Here is a 20,069-nt window from a genome sequence, read left to right on the forward strand (position 1 = left end):
ATCATCATGTAATCTGAACTATTGTAGCTTTATTTTCCTGAAATAAATGTCATATTAACAGCTTTAATGAAATATAGATTTAATCAAATATGTAGATTTATGGTGACATTTTGACATTTATGTTTGTTTGTTTTTTAGTTACAGTATGAATCTTTAGATAATTATCAACTTTAAAACATAATAGAGAGTCACATCATTGAAACACACAGAAATTTCAACACATAATTGAAAATGTGACCAGTCATTAAGGCTTATATTATAATAATTATAGCAATAATGAGATAATATAAATAACTCACCAAGACCACATTTTGAAAACAACTTATTACTCTAAGATATATATTAGTCCTATTTACTGTTATATTTAATGAAATATACATAGAAATAGAAGAACATACCCATTTTATTCAACTTGATGAAAAAATATTATTAATATAAAATGAACTTGGTTTTATTATGTGACATATATTTGTTAGCTTTATGCGTAGGTACATCATTCATTAAATAAATAATGTACTTGAAAAACATGAAATGAACGTTTCTCATAGTTTATATGAAAATATACCAACTAAGAAGAAGACACTCATCTGTCTATGCATAGCAACATGCATATGGACATCATTTCATCATTTTAAAAAATCTTCATTAATGATGTGCTACAGACCAGAGCCTCATTTAGCCACAGTGGTCATAAATCATTAAAAACCATCCTACTTGGTTTACTGACCAAAGACTTCCAAAGAATATCCACCTGAGACAATTACTACATACACCTAAAAGCACCCACACACAATACAGATGTCTGCTGAAATGCAAACCAGTGTATAATCATGTGTATTAATCTTATAATCCAAGCTCAACCCTGATAAGTGTAGGTGACACTGACATATAATCCATCTTCCTGTAGTTACATCATCATAATCAGCACGGGTTAATCCACCACACCTGCTGACATCCTTCTCTCTAGCTACCAGTCTATTCATTCACTTTATCATTTATTCATTTATGCTTTTCTGTAGTTATAAGCTAAACACTGTGATGTAAGAAATAAATGATAGTATACTATTGGATAATTTTCTCAGTATGCCAAGGAAGTTCTCTCCATTTCTCCTTTGTTGATTACCCAAAAGGAAGTTGCACAAAGCGGGCAAATTTGGAGATTATTTATACCATTTCCTGCAAACCCCAGAAGTTCTGTCTTTATCTTTTCTCAGAAGTCTTGCTGCAGACTGTAAATATGTCAGACTTGGTGCAGGAAGATGAGCTACCAGCACCACACACAGGTAACACAATGACAGTGATGATTACTCAGTAAATCATTGGTTCTTAGATTCTTATATTCTTATATGTACATTCATCTTCAGTAAGCACCATTGATGGGATGCCAGTCTACTACAGTGTACCATGCACACACTCATTCATACACTTCTTCACACCAAGGGTAAATTTATAGTAACCAATTCACTTACCAGAGTGTATTTGTGATGTAATAAAAATTGTTCTAAAAAATTGGGGGGAAAAAACAAAAAACAAAAAGCCAGAAATGATTCTTGCTCAGGTCCTGCATATCCTATAACTATATCGAATTGATCAGCTAATTATCAGGTTTATTGTTAGGTGTTGAATGGAGGGAAAACATTTGTCCAGCACCGTGGGTCTACAGGAGAGGACTTGAGAAACCCTACCGTGTAACTACAAATGTTTTTATTAAGCCCTATCTCTAACAGGGGTCGTCAACATAGAGACCAAGTTTATTTACTTCCCTGCTAGAAAAGCAAATGATTTACCTCACCTCAGGGAAGTCACCAAACTTTTTGTTCTCTGTGCCTGAAGTTGTTGACTACACGATCTACAGGCAGAACATTGATGCAGTGCTTTTTCAGTTGAATATGTCACACGAAACCAGACTGTGAACATCACCGTACTATGTCTGGTGGCATGTAAATATGCAACACTGCTAACAGCATAATGTGTCACCCAAACCAGTTGAGTGTACAGGAGTATGAGATGATCTAGCTCTTTCACCATAGTCAGCTCTGATTTACCCAAACACATTTTTTCATCTTCTGTATCATCTCCATGAAGTTGGTCCCCGCTCAATGCTGACAGGTTTTGTTTGAACAGGTTTCATGTGAGAGAGTAAACAAACAACATTTCATTCATTTTCATCAGTGTTGGCAGTTCGGGTGAATTGACGTAACAGTAACAATCAACAGCACCTACTGGGAACCCATGCAATAATCTCTGAATCAATCTGATTGTGTCTTAAGGAAATATGTAATAGCAACAAGAACAAGAAGAAAAAATTATAGCTAATATATTGCTAACAACAAATGGAATGTAATGCTGATCAGTTAACATGACCCAACTCTCAAAAATCCACATTTGAATTAATTCCCTTTCATTTATCTTTAGCAGTGCCAGCTATAAATTATTTCTTATCAATTCTGTTGAGGTACACCAATAGATTATGGAAGGTGTTGATTATTCCTGTGGTTTCTGCAGGTCCCAAAGGAGTGATCCACGACTGGAGGAAATTTAAGCTAGAAAGTGAGGACCATGAGAGCATGCCACAGAAGCGGAGAGAGCTCCTCAGACAGATGTCCAATCCCAAGGCTAATACTGATGATAACAATGAAAAAATTAACCGCAAGGTCATTACCCAATACCACAAATCCACAAAAGACTTTACCACAATCATGACTCAGTGGTCTATATTAGGTGTACAACTGGACAATCAAGTTGAAGCAATGTTTCTTGAAAATTGCTACATAGTATTACCACTGAACTAGACCTATAGTAAAATGGTTGCTACTGTCAGTGACTACCTACTTATTAGCCATATACAGTGTTATATCATTTATATCATATCATATCATGTTATGTCCTCTTGGCATCATATAGAACAAAACCTCCATGGTGTCTAATGAACATCACTTGAGCCAATAAAGTAATAGGGAAATGTTGAAATGGAAGTCCACAAGGACATATTCAAGCAGTATTGCCTTAGAGTCGACACATCATAAAGGTGGATGGGGAGAAAATATTATTCTAAATGATATCTATGAATCATGAAAACATTTTAAAAACAAATATGTTCAGTTGATTGGTTCTGTGTTAATACTGCTTGTGTAGTAATTGACTGTATTTGTTTCCTATATTTATACAGTATGCCATATGTGTACTGTATTTTGACCAGACCTCTCTTGAGATTTTTTTTTTTTAGAATCTCAAAAGACAGATTTGGATAAATAGGAATAAACAAATTATTTAACATTTTATGTGGCATGGTGGTACAGTGGGTAGAGCTGCGGCCTCACAGCTGCAGGGTCCCTAAGCCCAGATTACTGTTTGTGTGCAGTTTCCCATGTAATCCAAAAGTCCATGTGAATTGCGGTTCTCTAGTTTCCTCTCACCTCCCAATAACATTCCTGGTGTTTGGATTTTCTACTCTAAATTGCCCCTAGGTTTGAATGAATGTGTGAATGTGGTGCCCTGTGAAGGTCTGGCGGTCCATCCAAGGTGTATTCCCACATCTTGCCTAGTGTTCCCAGATCCACCATGACCCTGATCAAGCAATTACTGTAAGCAATTACCCAGACTCAGAAAGCAGTTACTGTAGATGAGGGGTCTTCAATCTTATTCACAAATGGCTGGTGTGGCTGCAGGTTTTCTTTCCAACCAAGCAGGAGCCATACCTGATTTCACTTGTTGAATCAGTTCAACTTAGTATCCAATCAACTATCAAGTGTGTCTCCAGTTTGGCTGTAATGAAAGCCTGTAGCCACACCAGCCCTTTGCAGATAAGATTAAAAACTCCTGCTGTAGATGAATGAATATTTATTATTGTGCAGCAATAATTGGCCCAAAACATTGCATTGTGTTATCCTAAAAATTCATTAAGATCTACATTAAGAAGTGCTGAAAGTGTAGAACTTTAGGGTGAGAATTTGGCACTGTAACATGATGCCATCAGCTTCATCTTGGTTCACTCTGAAATCCAAATAAAAGAGTTATAGGTTTTCTTCAGTTTAGGAGACATAGAGCATTAACAACTCAAAATTTAAAAAAAAATTAAGGACCTTATGAAGTGTATAAAAAATCTGTAATAATTAATAATAATAATAAATAATAATAATCTAAAAATCATTAAAATATGATCCTGACTCAGGTCCTGCATAGCCTATAACATAATTGAATTGACCAGCTAATTATCATGCATTTTGTTAGGTGTGATAAATGGAGGGAAAACATCCATCCAACACTGTGGATCTAAAGGAAAGGACTTGTGAAGCCCTTCCATATAACTGTAAAACGTGATTTTGTTAATAATATCTATAGCAGGGGTCATCAATTTAGAGACCAAGTTTGGTAATTTCCCTGCTCTAAAGGCAGGTGATTTACCTCACCTCAGGGAAGTCACCAACCTGACGTTGTTGACTACACAATCTACAGGCAGAACACTGATGTAATGCTTTTTCAGTTGAATATGACACACGAAACCAGACTGTGAGCATCATCATACTATGTCTGGTGTCATGTAAATATGCAACACTGCTAACAGCCTAATGTGTCACCCAAACCAGATGAGTGTTCAGGAGTATGAGATGATCCAGGAGGAGGATGAGCGATGTCTGAGGAAATACCGCAGGCAGTGCATGCAGGAAATGCATGAGCGCTTGAGCTTCGGGCCCAAATTCGACAGCGTCTTTGAGCTGGAAAGCAGTGAAGCCTTCCTCAAGACCATCGAGAATGAGCACCAACTCACGCTAATCATCGTGCATATCTATGATGATGCTATCAAAGGCTGTGAAGCTCTGAACAACTGCCTGAGCAGCTTGGCGGTCGAGTACTCCAGCGTGAAGTTTTGTCGAATCCGGGCATCTGCCACAGGTGCAGGAGAAAGATTCACCGATGATGTCCTGCCCACTGTGCTGGTGTATAAGGCTGGAGAAATGCTGGGAAACTTCATTTGTGTTACCAAGCATCTCAGTGAGGAGTTCTTCACTACTGATGTGGAGAACTTCCTCAATGAGTATGGCTTGTTGCCAGAGAAAGAATTCGCTGCCTGCCCTGATGATGATGAAGAGCTAGGGGTGGAATAGTCTAGAAAGATCATACTAGCGGAGAAGAGACATAGTAGAAGATCCATGGCAAATGTTTGGGACTAAGAATACAAATTGGCAATCATTTTGTCATGTATAGAAGCTCATTATCTCACATGCTCTAATCAGATATACATATCCCATTGCAGTTACTATACATTATTAAGAACTTGCATGTGGATTAAGGTGATGTTAAAACACACTTATATTAACCAAAGCAAGATGTTTCTTATCAGTAACTGAACAAAGACACCAAGACTCTCCTAGCATATTTCCACAGAGTAAATATATAAAACTGAGTGAAACTAAAAATTGTATCATATAATTACATAATTTGAAGGTGGCCCCATAGAGGACATACAAACTAACTCCTGTTTTTTCTGAAATTTTTGAAGGTCCTTGCTTAATCTGTGGCCATTAATGCTTAACCATTAGTGATTAACTTGGTGTAAATAAGAAACATCAATTTGAAGTGGTTATGTTTTGGTCTGTAGTGGCACTTCATTGTACCACTTTTGATTAGTGCCATGGACGTGGCCTGATGCCATTGTCAACATTTCTTTCTTTTTTTGAACGTCATGTTGTCAGTTCACTAATCAGACCAGAAACGGTAAATAAAATAAAATAAACTGTGAAACCCTGTGAGAGCATCCCTTTCTGACCTGTCTGAGAGTTTCTGATGTCTCTTGCCCTTTAATTAATCTGTTTTGATGAGCTGCCTTCAGCTAAAACATATTTTAGCTAGAGTGACTCCAGCTAGAGATATCGGGACGATTCTGTGACATTTTAATTTGAATGATCTACACTATTTCTAGCTCCACCCACATGCTCTGGCCTGACTCACGTGGTACTGTATCTGAATAAAAGGGCTAATCAAATTCAACACAAGTAAGTAGAATATGTCACAATACGGCATTGGAAACAGTGACAACATGTGGCATTATAGTTAATTTGACAAGACACACTTACATATTACAGTATATTAAATTCCCTTGAATTCCCTGATATATATATATATATATATATATATATATATATATATATATATATATATATATATATATATACACACACACACACACACACACACACACACACACACATATATATATATATATATATATATATATATATATATATATATATGTATGTATGTATGTATGTATGTATGTATATAGTTAAACTAGGTTAATCTTTTTATGTATGCAATACTAATGAGTTTTTGTTTATTCAACTGGAGAAAAGGGGTGAGGTGTGTAGGATTTGGGGTGTTTCCAATTCACGTATTCAAATTCATAACAATTCATACAAAAAGGTACAAAAGTAAAGGTTCAAGTAGTGATGGGAATAGTGTCCTATTCAGTCCTTCCAGGATTTCCCGATTTTACGATCGCAGAAATATCAAGCAAACTCAATATCAAGCAAACTCAAGCAATATTCGGAGGAGCTTGCAATTTTTTAAAATTACCATATATTTTCCACAGATTTGGACCAAGACGTGTCATGTGACCATCACAACGAGCATTCAGTCAACACCCTCTTGGATTCATGTTGAACATGAATACAGCTAAAAATATCTCATTTACCAACAAACAGTACTGTGAAATACCGTGCAAAACAATTTCGTGCAATTACAATTTTGCCAATTCAAGTAGTTTTCCGCAAAAAAGCACAAAAAGATGCAGCAAAATCAAGCATTTTTGGCTGTAACAATCACAAAAAAAAAAAATCAGTGAAATCCTGTACGAACTGATTATTTGTATGAAATCCAATACAAAAGTTTAATGAGTTCAGGTTTGCACAGAATCGGCATTTCTTGATGAGAATAAAAAATCAGTACCTGTTCTTGTTGTCTATTATTTTTCCTGGGACCTCATTTTATTTTATTATGAAATTATTGCTGACTGAAAAATAATACAGGTTACGAGAAAACCTTTGGGTGGGAAATCAAAATATGTCACTATTCCTAGTAAGCAGTAAGTGAAAAAAACATTGAGCATAAAAAAAATTCTTGTAATTCTACACCACAAAATACCAAGAAAAATTTAAAGAAGTAGTGTTGAACAGTATGCTGGGAAGTGTTTGGAAAGGATTCAGAGAAGGCAGGGATTTGCAAATTTTGAGAATCATTGAATCATTGTAGACTATTGGCCAACATTCTGCGATTCATTGAAGTAAACAGGGTGTTTACCTTACATTTGTCTTCACAATGGTTGATCTTTCATACACATACCTATGTACACTGTCGATATTTTGGGGCACATATATTTTGAAATATTTCCATGACAATATTGTGTACTGAATGGGTCAATATACTGTACATTATATAACTGATTATTGATCTATTTATAGTACTGAAGTTATGCTTAAGAACGTGATGAATTGTTTAACTATACTGTATATATAGAGGCCTGCTGTTATGGCAGCCAAACAGAGTACATTAATAAATAATCAAATAGCAATTTCATTAGATTACTTCCCACTTGGGTCCCCAGTTTGAACTCTGGTTAATGAGTAGTTTCACATGTCTTCCCAATGTTCATATGGTTTTCCTACAGTTTCTGCCCAGCTCCTAAAAACATGCTGTTGGGTGATTGGGTAGGAAAAAAAAGTGTGAATGGGTGTGTAAATGAGTGTACATGGTACCCTGTGATTTACTGGCATTCAATTTGGGGTGTTTTCCTTTATTTTCAGGAATTTGACACAACTCAATAATTAACACAAACTGAAAGCACAGACTCTCCCTAAAATCTCAGGTTGTGTGAAATTTAAAAACTCTTATAACAAAACATCATTACAAAACACTTGATTGTTTTTTCCACACAGAAATTCATGTGTAAAACTTGAATTCAATAACAGACTGTGTGATAACATGCTCTCCATGATTACACTATGAAGACTCTGTAACGGTAGATCTGTGAATAATATAATTACTATGTTCTGTCATCAATCAGCATGATCATGGTTCATGCAGAAAATGGGTTTGCATAGCACGAATATAAAAAGTGAACTTTGAGTAATAAGGATATTCTTACTGTCCAACACGTTTTACGTTTATGTAGATTTTTGGTATCAAAGGAGTGATCACACTGAGATTTTAATCAAAAATTTCTTGCACTGCCAAAAATTTGTCATCAGCCATCTTTGGTTGCAATGGGACTAAATCGCCAGCCAGTGTGCAAGTCACATTACAGTACATACATGTCCTAAGACCACTGATTTCAATTCACAAAAATTTATGAATAATACAATGTATAATAATGCATGAATGTCTGCAGGACTGCACAACATGTCTTTGATGTTGTGTGTGTGCGACACTGAGACAAAACAACAATTCATAATTTATTAATGAATGAAGTGTTTAGTGATGGAACCCATAACAGGAGAATGAGGACACTGCTCATTGCTTGGAAACCGCTCCAGTTGGACAGGTTCCTGTATTACAGTCATCAGTGAGTCACTGCATCAATACTATCATGGGTCAGTGAGAAAATTTTAATAGGGTGGAAAAAAAAAATCATTAAAATCTTAATGATTAATGGAACATTTGTCCCATACTTCGTTAAATAAATGTAATATGTTGATGCGGGTTTTAATATTTGTTTAGTTTGATCTTTTTTTTTGTTTTATCTTGTGGACAGTTATAAGAAGTTATAATTTACAATTGTAATTCAGAAAATGTCATTTGAAGAGAGAAAAAGTAATTTTCTATAGTTTATTAATTTATTTTGATAAAGTTTTAATAAACAACTGTGGTCTCGCTGTTACTCAGTAAGATAGAGTAGAGAGGTCGCTGTGGCCAAGAGGGCGACTGCAGCTGCCACCGCCATGCCTGCTGGGAAGAGAGACAAAGAGAAAAAAAAGAGAATGATGAAAGGGGGAATTGTTTTTTTTTTTAACACACTGGAAAAACACTGGCCCATAGTGATTCACTTATGACTGGAGCCAGTCACATACAATTAGATGAACAGTTAAGCAAAAAAAGAACATTTACACAGTTTTCTCTCTGTAGCCAGTCATCCGAGATGTGTTTGCTGTCTCTTTAGTTTCGCACTGGAGTTAATGTAAACATTGTTGGTGCCAGATCAGCTGGTTTGAGTAACTGAGAAACTGTTGATCTGGGATTTTCACACACAACAATCTACAAAGTTTACACAGAATGGTGTGAGTAAAAAAAACAAAAAAAACAACACAACATCCAGTGGACGGCAGCTCTGCAGGCAGAAACGGCGTATTGATGATAGAGATCAGAGGAGACTGGCCAGGCTGGTTTGAGTCGTGTCAGCCAAGAATAGATATCTACGGCTAAAGTGGGTAAAGGCTCATTGAAACTAGACTGCTGAAGATTGGAAAAAGACCAGGCGATGGAACATGATATGGTCTTTTGCTGTTGTAGCACATCCACCACAAGGCTCAACATACTGTGCAATCGGAGATGCTTTTCTGCTCACCACAGTTGTAAAGAGTAGTTATTTGAGTTACCATAGCTTTCCTGTTGAACAAGATTGAACAAGTCTGGCCAGTCTCCTCTGACCTGTCTCAGGTCACTGAATGGTTTTTTTTCTTTTCACCATAAACTTTTGTGAGTGAAATACTTTTTTCCCACTTAGATCACATTTCTCCCCATTTTCATGTTTCATGTGAACTTCAACAAAGTTCTTGGACCTGTATCTGCATGATTTTATGCATAATAAATAATAATAATAATAATAATAATAATAATAATAATAATAATACTTCCTAATTTACTTACACATTCACACACAACCTTTTGTCTGTAACACACCTGCATATTGTATTGCTGCGTTCTTTTTTGGCACGGTTTCAGCGCTGGATTGTGTAGGCACTTGAGTAGCTTCTTCCTCACATCCATCTTCCACTCCCAAAACAGAGAAACATGCTGAAACACACATACACACATTAGCACAGAAATCCCCACATGAACATTCTCTCCATATTATAGGGGCTCGTTTCTTCCTAGCCTGGGGCCTTAGAATCAGTGTTATGGTTTGCAATAGCTTTTCAGTTCAGTTGTTCATAGGATATCAAGAGTTTGTTCAGGCTGGTCTATGCAGGATTAGGCAATGTTCAAATAGCTTTTACAATGTCTTCAAAAATTCCTGGCACACATTCTGTTAACACACCCTTCAAGCATCATTTAAAAATCACGTGGTCAAACAAAGAATTGCTCCATGAACATTACAGTAATTTTTTTATTTTTTTTTTTACTGATGTTATGATGCTGCGATCCAAATATCATGATGAGAAGAAGAAAAAAAAAACATTTTCAAAATGCTGTTTGTCAAATCACATATTTGTTAGAGGATGAACTCTCGACACCTTCCAATGAAAAAAGCGAAATCTTCCCATATCTCAAAATGATGCTACCTTCCAAATTTGGTGATGATTGGACGTTTGTAAGAAAGAAGCGAAAAAACGATCAAAAAATGATCAAAATGGCAGAAAATTCAATATGGTAGAAATGAGCATCATAGTGTCCACTGAACTCGGCTTGACCCAAAAAATCAGAGGAAAGTGGAATTGTGTTTCTACAACACTGTCTTCGGGAGTTATTATAAACATATTTCCAAATTTGCCCTATTGATGCCGCTAGAGGGCTTGAGTGTCGTCGACCAAAAATGCTGTGAAGGTAGCAGAGACTGTGCCGATTTTCATAAAAAGGGCTATGGGACTTTTGGTGCTTGTCCCCCTAATAAGCAAACCACTTCCTGAATTATGATGATATATGTGACGTTACTCTGAGCCTCCATGCTGGTGTCCACATCCCCCTCTGATAAGTCACACCCGAGCATTTCTTTAAACCGCTCAGCCACATCCGCAGTGCTCTCATCTGGGAAAATGTAGTCGCACACACTCAGGCCAGAGCCTGATAGGGGGGCAAACACACGCCGTGGGAGATCCTGCTGCCCACAGGCTAGATCTGCTGAGACAAACATGAAATCATATCATATTTTACTTTAAAATATGCTTGACTTTGTAAATTCAACAATATATTAATTTAAATACACATGTGCAATAAGGAAAAACCTGTTTTTTCTACTGAAAGCACTCCATTATTTTTGCCCTCTGAATGACGCAAAGTGTGGCTTCTGCAAAGCCATAATTACGTAAGTCCGTGTTTTTCTGCTTTAAACAGAACATGCAACACAATTTACATTTGTTAATGCTTCAGGGAGCAAGAATAAGAGTTAACATTGACCATGTCTATATTTTTATTTTTCAAGGTTCATACAGCTTTTCTAAAGTGAAATTCCAGCAGTTTCAAGGGGGATATTCAGAATTAACCAAACCCCAGTATAAGTTACAGCGAAGATTGAAGTTAATAGATTAAAGTTTAACACTTTCTATTGAGTTCTAGCTTTCTATTGACACCAAACGCGCCACTATGATATACTATAGAGTCGTAGCGTGAGTTGAAGGGATCATTTACAACTTCCAGTACACTTCCAACCTGTTCTGCCCTAAAGGTATTTTAAACCTGTAACTTTTATTTTCCAGGAAATTTAAGTCAAACTGGCAGCCAGATATAAAGGTGTAATACAACTGGTCAGAAAAATATCTGATACTCATAGACACTTCCTACTGATATGCTTTAGATTCATTGCTTAAAGGCCAACTATTAACATTACAGTCAACTCCACTGAGAGAACTTCCTGGCACTCTAGCACTCAAAACACACAGGACCAGACATGTGACGATGGAGTAAATCTTAGAAATTTGACAAATTCTTAGCGCCATCTAGTGTCCACTTCCACATAATTCTATATTATTAACTAAAGCCAATAATGTGTTTAACGTATAAACATTTGTTCTGGAGCTTTAAAAGACTAACATTCTTTTGCACTTTGATTAATATCATGCATTTTTTTTTACCTGCTTCACTCATGAGCAGATCCTCCAGAAGCATCTCCACGCGGCTGAAAACCGTGTTCACTACGTCCCTCTTGATTGCCTGTGAAAGTTGCAGCAAAACACAGAAACTGTAATAATGAGCTTATTAAGGAACTACACTAAGAAAACCCCTGAGGATATTCATTTATTGAAAAAAAATAATAAAAATCACAGATTGGTGATGTATACTTACAGAAGTCAGGCAAACTGTATTTAACTGCATTTAAAGTTTAACAAATAGAATATGATTAAAAATGGATAAATAAAATAGTACGATAAGTGTACCAGTGAATATCATTTTTTGTGGTATATTATGATAGAAAATTATTTGGTTAGAGAATACACTACAATATTTTATATACAGTAGTGCAGTGTTGCCCTCTCACAGCTTCAGGGTCCCTGGTATGATCCGGAGCTTGTTTATATAGTGTTATAGTCTATATAGAGTTTGTGGGCTTACTCCGGGTTCTCCAGTTTCCTCCCACCTCCCAAAAACATGGCAGTAGGTGGAATAGCTCTGCTAAAATCCCTGTTTTCCTAGAATAGACACTGACTATGTTTACATGGACAGCAGTAATCTAATTATTGACATTACTCTGAGTAAGATAATATTGTGATTAAGGTGTTTACAAGAGTCGCTTTTAGAATACTCCTGTCAAGTTCCCGTTTTACATGTTTTAGAACATAATTAGATTAACAACCCGCGTCATTACGTCACCGTGCCACGCCGTCCCTCCAGAATTTCACGTATCAACATATAGTTGGTCTTCGTTATGGTACCGTATACAGTTTTGGGTGCTTTTATTTAATTTTTACGAACTCTTTAAGTGCAGTTAATTATTTGTCATGCTATACGTGCTAATAGACAACTGCTCGAAGCCGTGGGCTGCGTCTCAAACCGCATACTTACCGTCTACATAGTAGCCAAGATACATGTATTTTTCCCCAGTACAGGCCTATAGTAGGCAAGTATGCGGTTTGGGACACAGCCGAAAAATGTTGAGAACTGCCGTGTATGACTGTGTCCTGTCGCAAAATGCGGTGAAAACTCTCACACGACGCTCATAATGTGATTAAGGTGTTTATATGTCTGTAATACACATCCATAATGCGACTAAAACAGGAGTACTCCACCTGTCTTAATTCGATTAGAGCTTAATTCGAGTATGACCTTAATTAGATTAAGGTAAGTAAAAATTGCTGTTTACATGGTAGTTTCTTAATCAAAGTATGGTCTTAATCGAGTTAAGAGTGGATTATTGTTGTCCATGTAAACGCAGCTACTGCAAACTTGACCAGCATAAAGCAGTTACTTAAGATGAATAAATGAATAACAATGCTTTTATAAGGCCTTTATGATCTGTAGTTAAACTGAATGCAGGAATAACTGATTTTTAGCACTTTTAAACTTTTTAAAAAGATGTCATCATCTGTATTAGAATTGAATTATTGCTTGATCACACAATATATAATCACCATAGCAGTATACAGTACATTGACACTGTCACAAAAACAGCTTCCCAGAAATTTAATCTCGGACCTCTAACGAGCAAACTGATGGCCACATTTTCATCATTTTCAACAAGAGCGCCATTTTTAAAGTTAGAAAAACAAAATGACCAAAAATATGGGAAAGTACTTAAACATACACAACTTCTCATCAAAAGGGCTGGTGTATTATAGGAGATCAAATTATGGAAAGATCTAAACTACACTCCTGACATCAGTTAAAACAACTCCTGCTGTCAGAACACCTATTTGAACAATTTCCTGATGATAGAGAAACAGAAAATGGTTTAAAATCTGCTGGTTTAAAAATCACAGGTTATAATTTACATTTTGTTTTTTTATACAGTCATCTGAAAAAATAAGTACACCACATGAAAATTGCTGGCTTTTTTTTTTTGAGATATTTGGACAAGCAAACATTTGATCATTGCCTATTAACGAAGTTGATATATTTAAACAAAAAGGATAACTAGCTTTTTCAATCATTTACATTCAACAGAAACATCATTAGATGTGAGCTTCTTCTGTGGGAAAAGTAAATACACCCTTGCCCTCAGAAGCTAGTATCGCCCCCTTTAGCAGAAAACTTCCTGTAGGCGTTTTGCATAATTGTCAACCAGGCTTGCTGGAATTTTTGACCACTCTTCCATGCAATATTCTTTCAGTTGTAAGATGTTTGAGGGTTTTCTTGCATGTTCTGCCCATTTTAAATCCCCCTACAACATTTCAATGGGATTCAAATCCGGGTTTTCACTAGGCCATTCCATAACCCTCCATTTCTTCTTTTTGAGTCATTCCTTGGTGGATTTGTTAGTGTGCTTAGGATCATTATCCTGTTGAAAGATCATCTTTCGGTTCAACTTCAACTTTCGGATGGATGGCCTCACATTATCTTCAATCACTCTTTGATACAGTGCAGAATTCATAGTTGCATCAATGAATGCAAGCTGTCCAGCCCCTGAGGCAACGAAGCAACCCCAAACCATAACATTTCCACCACCGTGCTTCACAGTTAGTATGAGGTGCTTCTCCTGAAAAGCTGTTTTTGGTCTGCGCCAAACATGTCTGCTGTTACTGTGGCCAAACAACTCTACCTTTGATTCATCTGTCCAAAGCACATTATTCCAAAAGGCATGGTCTTTGTCTGTATGCTCATTGGCAAACTGTAGTCTTGCTCTAATGTTCTTTTTAGACAGCAAAGGCTTTTTCCTGGCACGATTCCCACGCAGGTCAGATTTGTGCAATCTCTTTCTGATTGAAGAAGCATGCACTTTGACACCAACAGTTGCAAGACTTACTAGAATATCCTGTGATGAATTTTTGGAGTTCTTGGAGACTTCTTTTTGCTTCAGGTGGACTGCTCTTGTAATGAATTTGCTGGGAGTTGCTTGGTCAGGAACTAACCTTAACACAGCTGAATATATATATATATATATATATATATATATATATATATATATATATATATAAAAAAGAACACTGAATGTAACACACATTATTGTGCTCACCTGTGCAGCGTGTCTGGTTTTAGGTTTGTTGGTGTGAATGTAAGCTCTGCAGTGAACTGCTCCTCTCACACATACCGAGCCGCTGCACTCCTGCACTACAGCGCTGGACATCTGGCCTGCATCTGCGTCCTCCTGATTCACACTCTTTATTAAACAGAGCAACATCTCACACAATAACTCGCTTACTTTATTCACGTTATACTTACTGTCAAGATGAGGAGCTGCGCTTGAACTGTCTGCTGCTGGCTCGCCTTCGTGCTCTTTTTCTGCATCAGAATGAATACAGACGATATTTGAAGAACTACAAGCAAAACTCAAGATTACAGATTTCTCCTTACACCCCATATGTAGTCGATCGGCCAGAACATGTTTGATGTCTGAGTTCTGCACTTGAGATATTACAGTAGTCTACTCATTAAATAGGAGGTTTACCCTGAATCACTTTTTTTTCTGAGCACATAGTTTGGTGTAACCTTTTTCCAGCCTGATGAGCTTCAACAACTCTTTTTCTGAGGTCCCCAGAAATCTCATTTGTTCGTGCCTTGATACACATCCACAAACATGTGTTGTGAAGATCAGACTCTGATAGATCCCTGTTTTTAAATAAAAAAGAGCTCTCACTCACACCTGATGGTCATCCTATTGCTTGAAATCACCTGACTCTAATTTCACCTTCAAATTAAACTGCTAATCCTAGACGTTCACATACTTTTGCCACTCACAAATATGCAATATTGGATCATTTTCCTCAATAAACTGTAACTTTGAGGGGAAATAAAATTGGGTATAATCAAAAGTAGCCTTAAAAATACTCACTGGCCCTGATAGGAGCTCGGAGTCATCTGTCACAGCTTTGCCGTTTATGAGACAGAGAGCAGCCTCGATCTGTTTAGCCCACACCCTCAGTCCGTCCTGTAACATACCACACAGGAATTCCTCTCATTTAGTAATTGAGCTGTCAAGCAGATGCAGGTTAACATATACAGTAACTAAAGGCAAAATATTACATAACCAATTCTTTGTCTTAAAGTCTCAGGGAACCTAAATCTGTGATTACGTTCTGATTAATTATGTTCATCTTCGGGGCCATGATATACAGTACAGTGGCTATGTGCTACACGGAAAAAAAATGGTCCAAATCTTTTTCACCATTTAAAACACTTTTTTTTAGGATGGTGTGAACTCAAGGGTGGCAAATGGTAAATTTATGCACTAGCCCACAGGGCAAGTGAAAACTCTTGTGAGGTCCTTAACCCTCAACTGTGTATGTAAAATGCCATAAATGTAATAGAGCTTTATAATTTTGCTCAGTTTAGTCAGTGTTTCCATATACCTGATTCTGAAACGAGCATCTGCCATGTATGCTAATTAATCTGCCTAGTAGAAATTGTTCTATCAACAGCCAGATCACTCCTTGGCCAGAGTATACGCCAGTGTGTATTCAGAAGGAGCAGCAAGCACTATAGCTGCAGCATCGGGTTGCACTGCACTATCATAAAGCACCAAACATTCAAACCAAAGGAAACGTTTTACTTTTCTACCACACAACTACAAGGAAAAAAAAATCAATTTAACTCCATACATGTCACGATTTATTTGCAGCTGAAGTGATTAATTTCAGCTGGAGCGTTTTCACCTTTATGGACTCGTCGACATTTTCTGATGTGACAGGGATCTGCAAGTCGAGCTGCACACTGCAGGTGATCAGAGGCCATGAGGATGAGATGCCACTCTGATACCTCCAATCTGCAGGCTTCGCTGAACACTGAAAGAAAAGTCAGATGTACATGAATGACAGTGTAGTAAAAATCAGAGCGATATGGCTTTATAAGCAGACTAGAGTGACATACCTTTGGATCTTTAACATCAAATGTTTTGCAGACAGCTCTGTTGCCAGTAAATTAAGGAAGACTTAAAACATTATGTTCATGTTTATAGATCACAGTAAATCACACACAACCGTCTAGGACTCACGGCGTTTGTTCTCCCACATGAGTAAGGATACTTCCTTGTTTTGGAACAGATGTGCAGGGTGATGCGCTCAGTCACGTCATCCTCTGACAGGTCCCACAGCTTGCTTTTGGATATGGATTTATCCACAGAAAAGACAAGCTGAAGAAACACATGTATTATTGAAGAGAGCTGCAGTAATAATGTTGCACTTTTAGAAACTATGCATTATGATATCTGCATTTCGCTGACTTTTGATAACTTTCAATGTCAGTTCTCGTCTTTTCACCTTTTTCAGCGTGTTCTGGGCTTCTTTTGACACCTCAGGTGGTGCGATGAGAAACAAACCGAGAACGCTCAGGCCTCCAGGTAGCATCCGAGAAACCTACAGGTTGTAGAGTACACAGCTATAAACATTTACAATGTCTATTAAGTCATCCGAGTCATTTTGAAACGTTATACATATGGTATATTGTGTATGTGAATACCTATTGAATTCTGTTTGACTTACTGTTACTAGGTGTATACATACATACACACACTGGCAGCAGTTTTAGCACATGTTCCTCACCTGTCTGGCATGCTCAGCAACCCACTCCACATCAATGTTGTCCAGTGAGCTCTGCGTTCTCTGGCTCTCAGCGGCTCCCTCAGTCTCTCTGTGAGGCGTCCGCACCGCCAGAACCACAAAGTCCCTCTGTGCTGAACACTAAATGGAAAAGGACAGGGACACTAAGGATGGAAGATATGGCATATGCATTTGTTATAACTCTGGAGCTACACTATATGGCCAAAAACTGGTGAACACCTGACCAAGACACCCACATATACACCTTCCCCAAATTGTTGCAACAAAGTTAGAAGCACGCAATTGTACCGGATGTCTTGGTATGCTGTAGCATTAAGATTTCCCTCCACTGGAACTAAGAGACCCAAACCTGCTCCAGCATGACAGTGTCTCTGTGCACAAAGCAAGCTCCATGAAGACGTGGTTTGCCAAGGTTAGATTGGAAGAACTCAAGTGTCCTGCACAGAGCCCTGACCTCAACCCCACTGAACAACTTTGGGATGAACTTTAACACCGACCGCACTCCAGGGCCTTCTCACACGACATCAGTGCCTGACCTCACCAATGCTCTTGTGGGTGAATGACCACATCTCCACAGACGATTCAAAATCTAGTGGAAAGCCTTTCTAGAAGAGTGGAGGTTATTATAAAAGTAAAAGGGCGACTAAACCTGGAAGAGGATTTTCAGCAAGCACAAAAATGGGTGTGATGGGTGGGTGTCCACAAACTTTTGGTCATATAGCGTATGAGCCAGCAACGACACATGTACATTGCACCACCATACAACCCTTTTGCCAAAACTGTTTATTTAAGATTTGGGTGATGCATACAATGCTGCTATACTGGCTTATTGATGCATCAATCTGACACTTAGACAGTATAGCATCAGGTCTGTTACAGGTCTAAAGTATCTATAGTCTCTTTATTGGACTAAGTCTGACATAGTTTATGATACAATGCGCTAATGCATTCAATGCTGTCAATGTGTGTGACGTTGACTGACATGAAATTAATCCTGGCATGAGGTTAAACTGACATGAACTGGTATGTGGTCAGTCTCACATCAACCTCATTTGAACACAATGTGACAGTGTCAGTATAGTACTGGATCAATATTATGTATCAGCCAATACACAGACCTTTGATATTGAATGAGATATTTAAAAATAAGGAATTGGTGCATCGCTATACTGATGTCGATTTGATTTTAATGTCCTCACCTGGCCGATAAAAAGTCCAGTCTCACATGACCCAGCAGCTGCTGACAGGTTAGTCAGGTACTTCTCCACACACTCCTCAACAATGTAGCCTCTACCCATCCTGCACATTCAAAACACCATCATAAACATCAGTATACAATATGGAAATACACTAAGCGACCTAATGTGAGACATAATCTGACCAAGTGTACGGCTATTTTTGATTTTTATTTTATTTGAATATTGCTAATGCATGTAAACACATAATTATGAGTGTGTAAGCAACAATGCAAGATGATGATCAAGTTGCTTTACTGACACCATTTACACACACACCTTTTCATAACATTATGTAGCAACCTAGCATACCATAAAAGCTTTTACAGGTCGTACATGCGTCAAAACCGTGAAGCTTCACTAACACTGGAATATTTAACACGCAGGGAAATAAACAAACGTTTACACCGACCTGATTATATTTCATACGCTTCTTGACTTTCTTGGCAGCATGAATGAAAAAGGAGAGCTGAACATTTATTTCTAGGTGGCTCAATCCCAAATACCACTGTATTGAAAATTAGTGCACTGCCTAGGCTGTTAAAAAAGTCCTTATTTTACACTATACGTCAAGCACTTTAACAGGGAGTAAAGGAGCTATTTGGAATACGGCGCATGCCTGACGTGTCGCAGCATAAAATACACGTCATTGAAAAGAAAACGCCTGATTGGACGGTTAAATTGTACAGTAAGCTGTTAGACGCTAGAGGGCGCGCGTTGCCCGTTCGATGTTTGTGATTGGTCCGAAAGTCTTCGCGCGAGAGAATGAGGCGCACGCGACCTCGCCGGGTCTAAAACTGCGCTGTTTGACGTTGCGGAAGGATTTTTTTGGCTAACAGGTCGTTAGCAGTTCTTCTGGGCAGACATGGCGACGGCTCTGCAGCAAGTGTTGGAGAGGAATGAGATAAGCAGACTGACCAAAGCCGCTCAGAACAAACTTGAGAGGTTTCTCACGGGGAAGCAGACGGAGTTGGAGGCGCTCAGGACAAGCCATGAGAGCTATAAAGCGGACTGCGGTGAGCAGCGGGCTAGGCTAGGCTAAGCTAACTGGCCGAAAGTCGGGTATAATTAGTTGAAGTTGGTTAGAGTGGAGCAGTGAGAGGATTCACAGCGCGGTTTAACGTGAAAGTGAAAGTGTAAGTGTAGCGAGTGCAGAGTTAACAGCAAAACTTGTAAATAATAGAAGGAGAAGAAGAAGAATATCTTGTGTTCATTATATCAATGTGTGCAAGCTGCATGGCGCCACATTGAACACAATGGC

The 20,069-nt window shown here is 37.8% G+C and overlaps 3 protein-coding genes across 10 annotated transcripts in view; 2 read left to right on the forward strand and 1 right to left on the reverse strand.

Moving 5' to 3' along the window:
- The first annotated feature begins 2,371 nt into the window (after positions 1-2,371).
- On the forward strand, positions 2,372-5,424 carry pdca (phosducin a). The gene is made up of 2 exons (XM_053646322.1): positions 2,372-2,654; positions 4,587-5,424. Exons 1-2 carry the CDS (start codon positions 2,568-2,570, stop codon positions 5,103-5,105), a joined length of 606 nt encoding a protein of 201 aa, XP_053502297.1. The 5' UTR covers positions 2,372-2,567; the 3' UTR covers positions 5,106-5,424.
- A 1,551-nt stretch (positions 5,425-6,975) lies between these two features.
- Positions 6,976-19,596, reverse strand: odr4 (odr-4 GPCR localization factor homolog). 5 transcript variants are annotated; one of them, XM_053646681.1, is made up of 14 exons: positions 19,221-19,596; positions 18,773-18,872; positions 17,556-17,693; positions 17,274-17,369; positions 17,040-17,146; positions 16,885-16,921; positions 16,671-16,799; positions 15,851-15,946; positions 15,241-15,300; positions 15,035-15,163; positions 12,000-12,078; positions 10,864-11,046; positions 9,892-10,005; positions 6,976-8,937 (listed from the first exon to the last, which is right to left on the reverse strand). In XM_053646681.1, exons 2-14 carry the CDS (start codon positions 18,869-18,871, stop codon positions 8,870-8,872), a joined length of 1,335 nt encoding a protein of 444 aa, XP_053502656.1. In that variant the 5' UTR covers position 18,872; positions 19,221-19,596; the 3' UTR covers positions 6,976-8,869. The 5 variants fall into 5 exon arrangements, with proteins under 5 accessions (XP_053502656.1, XP_053502655.1, XP_053502654.1 ...); XM_053646680.1 differs by having other exon boundaries at positions 6,976-8,940; positions 10,864-11,049; XM_053646679.1 differs by having other exon boundaries at positions 6,976-8,940; positions 15,035-15,166.
- The window catches only part of tpra (translocated promoter region a, nuclear basket protein), a 32,601-nt gene continuing 32,120 nt past the window's right edge, over positions 19,589-20,069 (forward strand). For 3 of the 4 annotated variants that reach the window (XM_053646675.1, XM_053646673.1, XM_053646676.1), the window contains exon 1: positions 19,589-19,824. In XM_053646675.1, the coding sequence (XP_053502650.1) occupies positions 19,674-19,824 (151 nt within the window). In that variant the 5' untranslated portion in view covers positions 19,589-19,673. The remainder of the gene's footprint in view (positions 19,825-20,069) is intronic. The other variant, XM_053646672.1, reaches the window with a different exon arrangement.

The sequence above is a fragment of the Ictalurus furcatus genome, chromosome 17 (assembly GCF_023375685.1).
Source record: "Ictalurus furcatus strain D&B chromosome 17, Billie_1.0, whole genome shotgun sequence".
NCBI classification, from domain to species: Eukaryota; Metazoa; Chordata; class Actinopteri; order Siluriformes; family Ictaluridae; genus Ictalurus; species Ictalurus furcatus.

Excerpts from the sequence above, each read along its gene's own strand:
- odr4 (XM_053646677.1), bottom strand. The coding sequence starts at position 18,871 with ATGGGTAGAGGCTACATTGTTGAGGAGTGTGTGGAGAAGTACCTGACT. Across the intron at positions 16,800-16,884 it reads TTGATGTTAAAGATCCAAAG|TGTTCAGCGAAGCCTGCAGA; the intron begins GTATGTCACTCT and ends CTTTTCTTTCAG. Across the intron at positions 15,947-16,670 it reads ATGTCGACGAGTCCATAAAG|GACGGACTGAGGGTGTGGGC; the intron begins GTGAAAACGCTC and ends GGTATGTTACAG.
- pdca (XM_053646322.1), top strand. The coding sequence starts at position 2,568 with ATGCCACAGAAGCGGAGAGAGCTCCTCAGACAGATGTCCAATCCCAAG. Across the intron at positions 2,655-4,586 it reads ATGAAAAAATTAACCGCAAG|ATGAGTGTTCAGGAGTATGA; the intron begins GTCATTACCCAA and ends CACCCAAACCAG.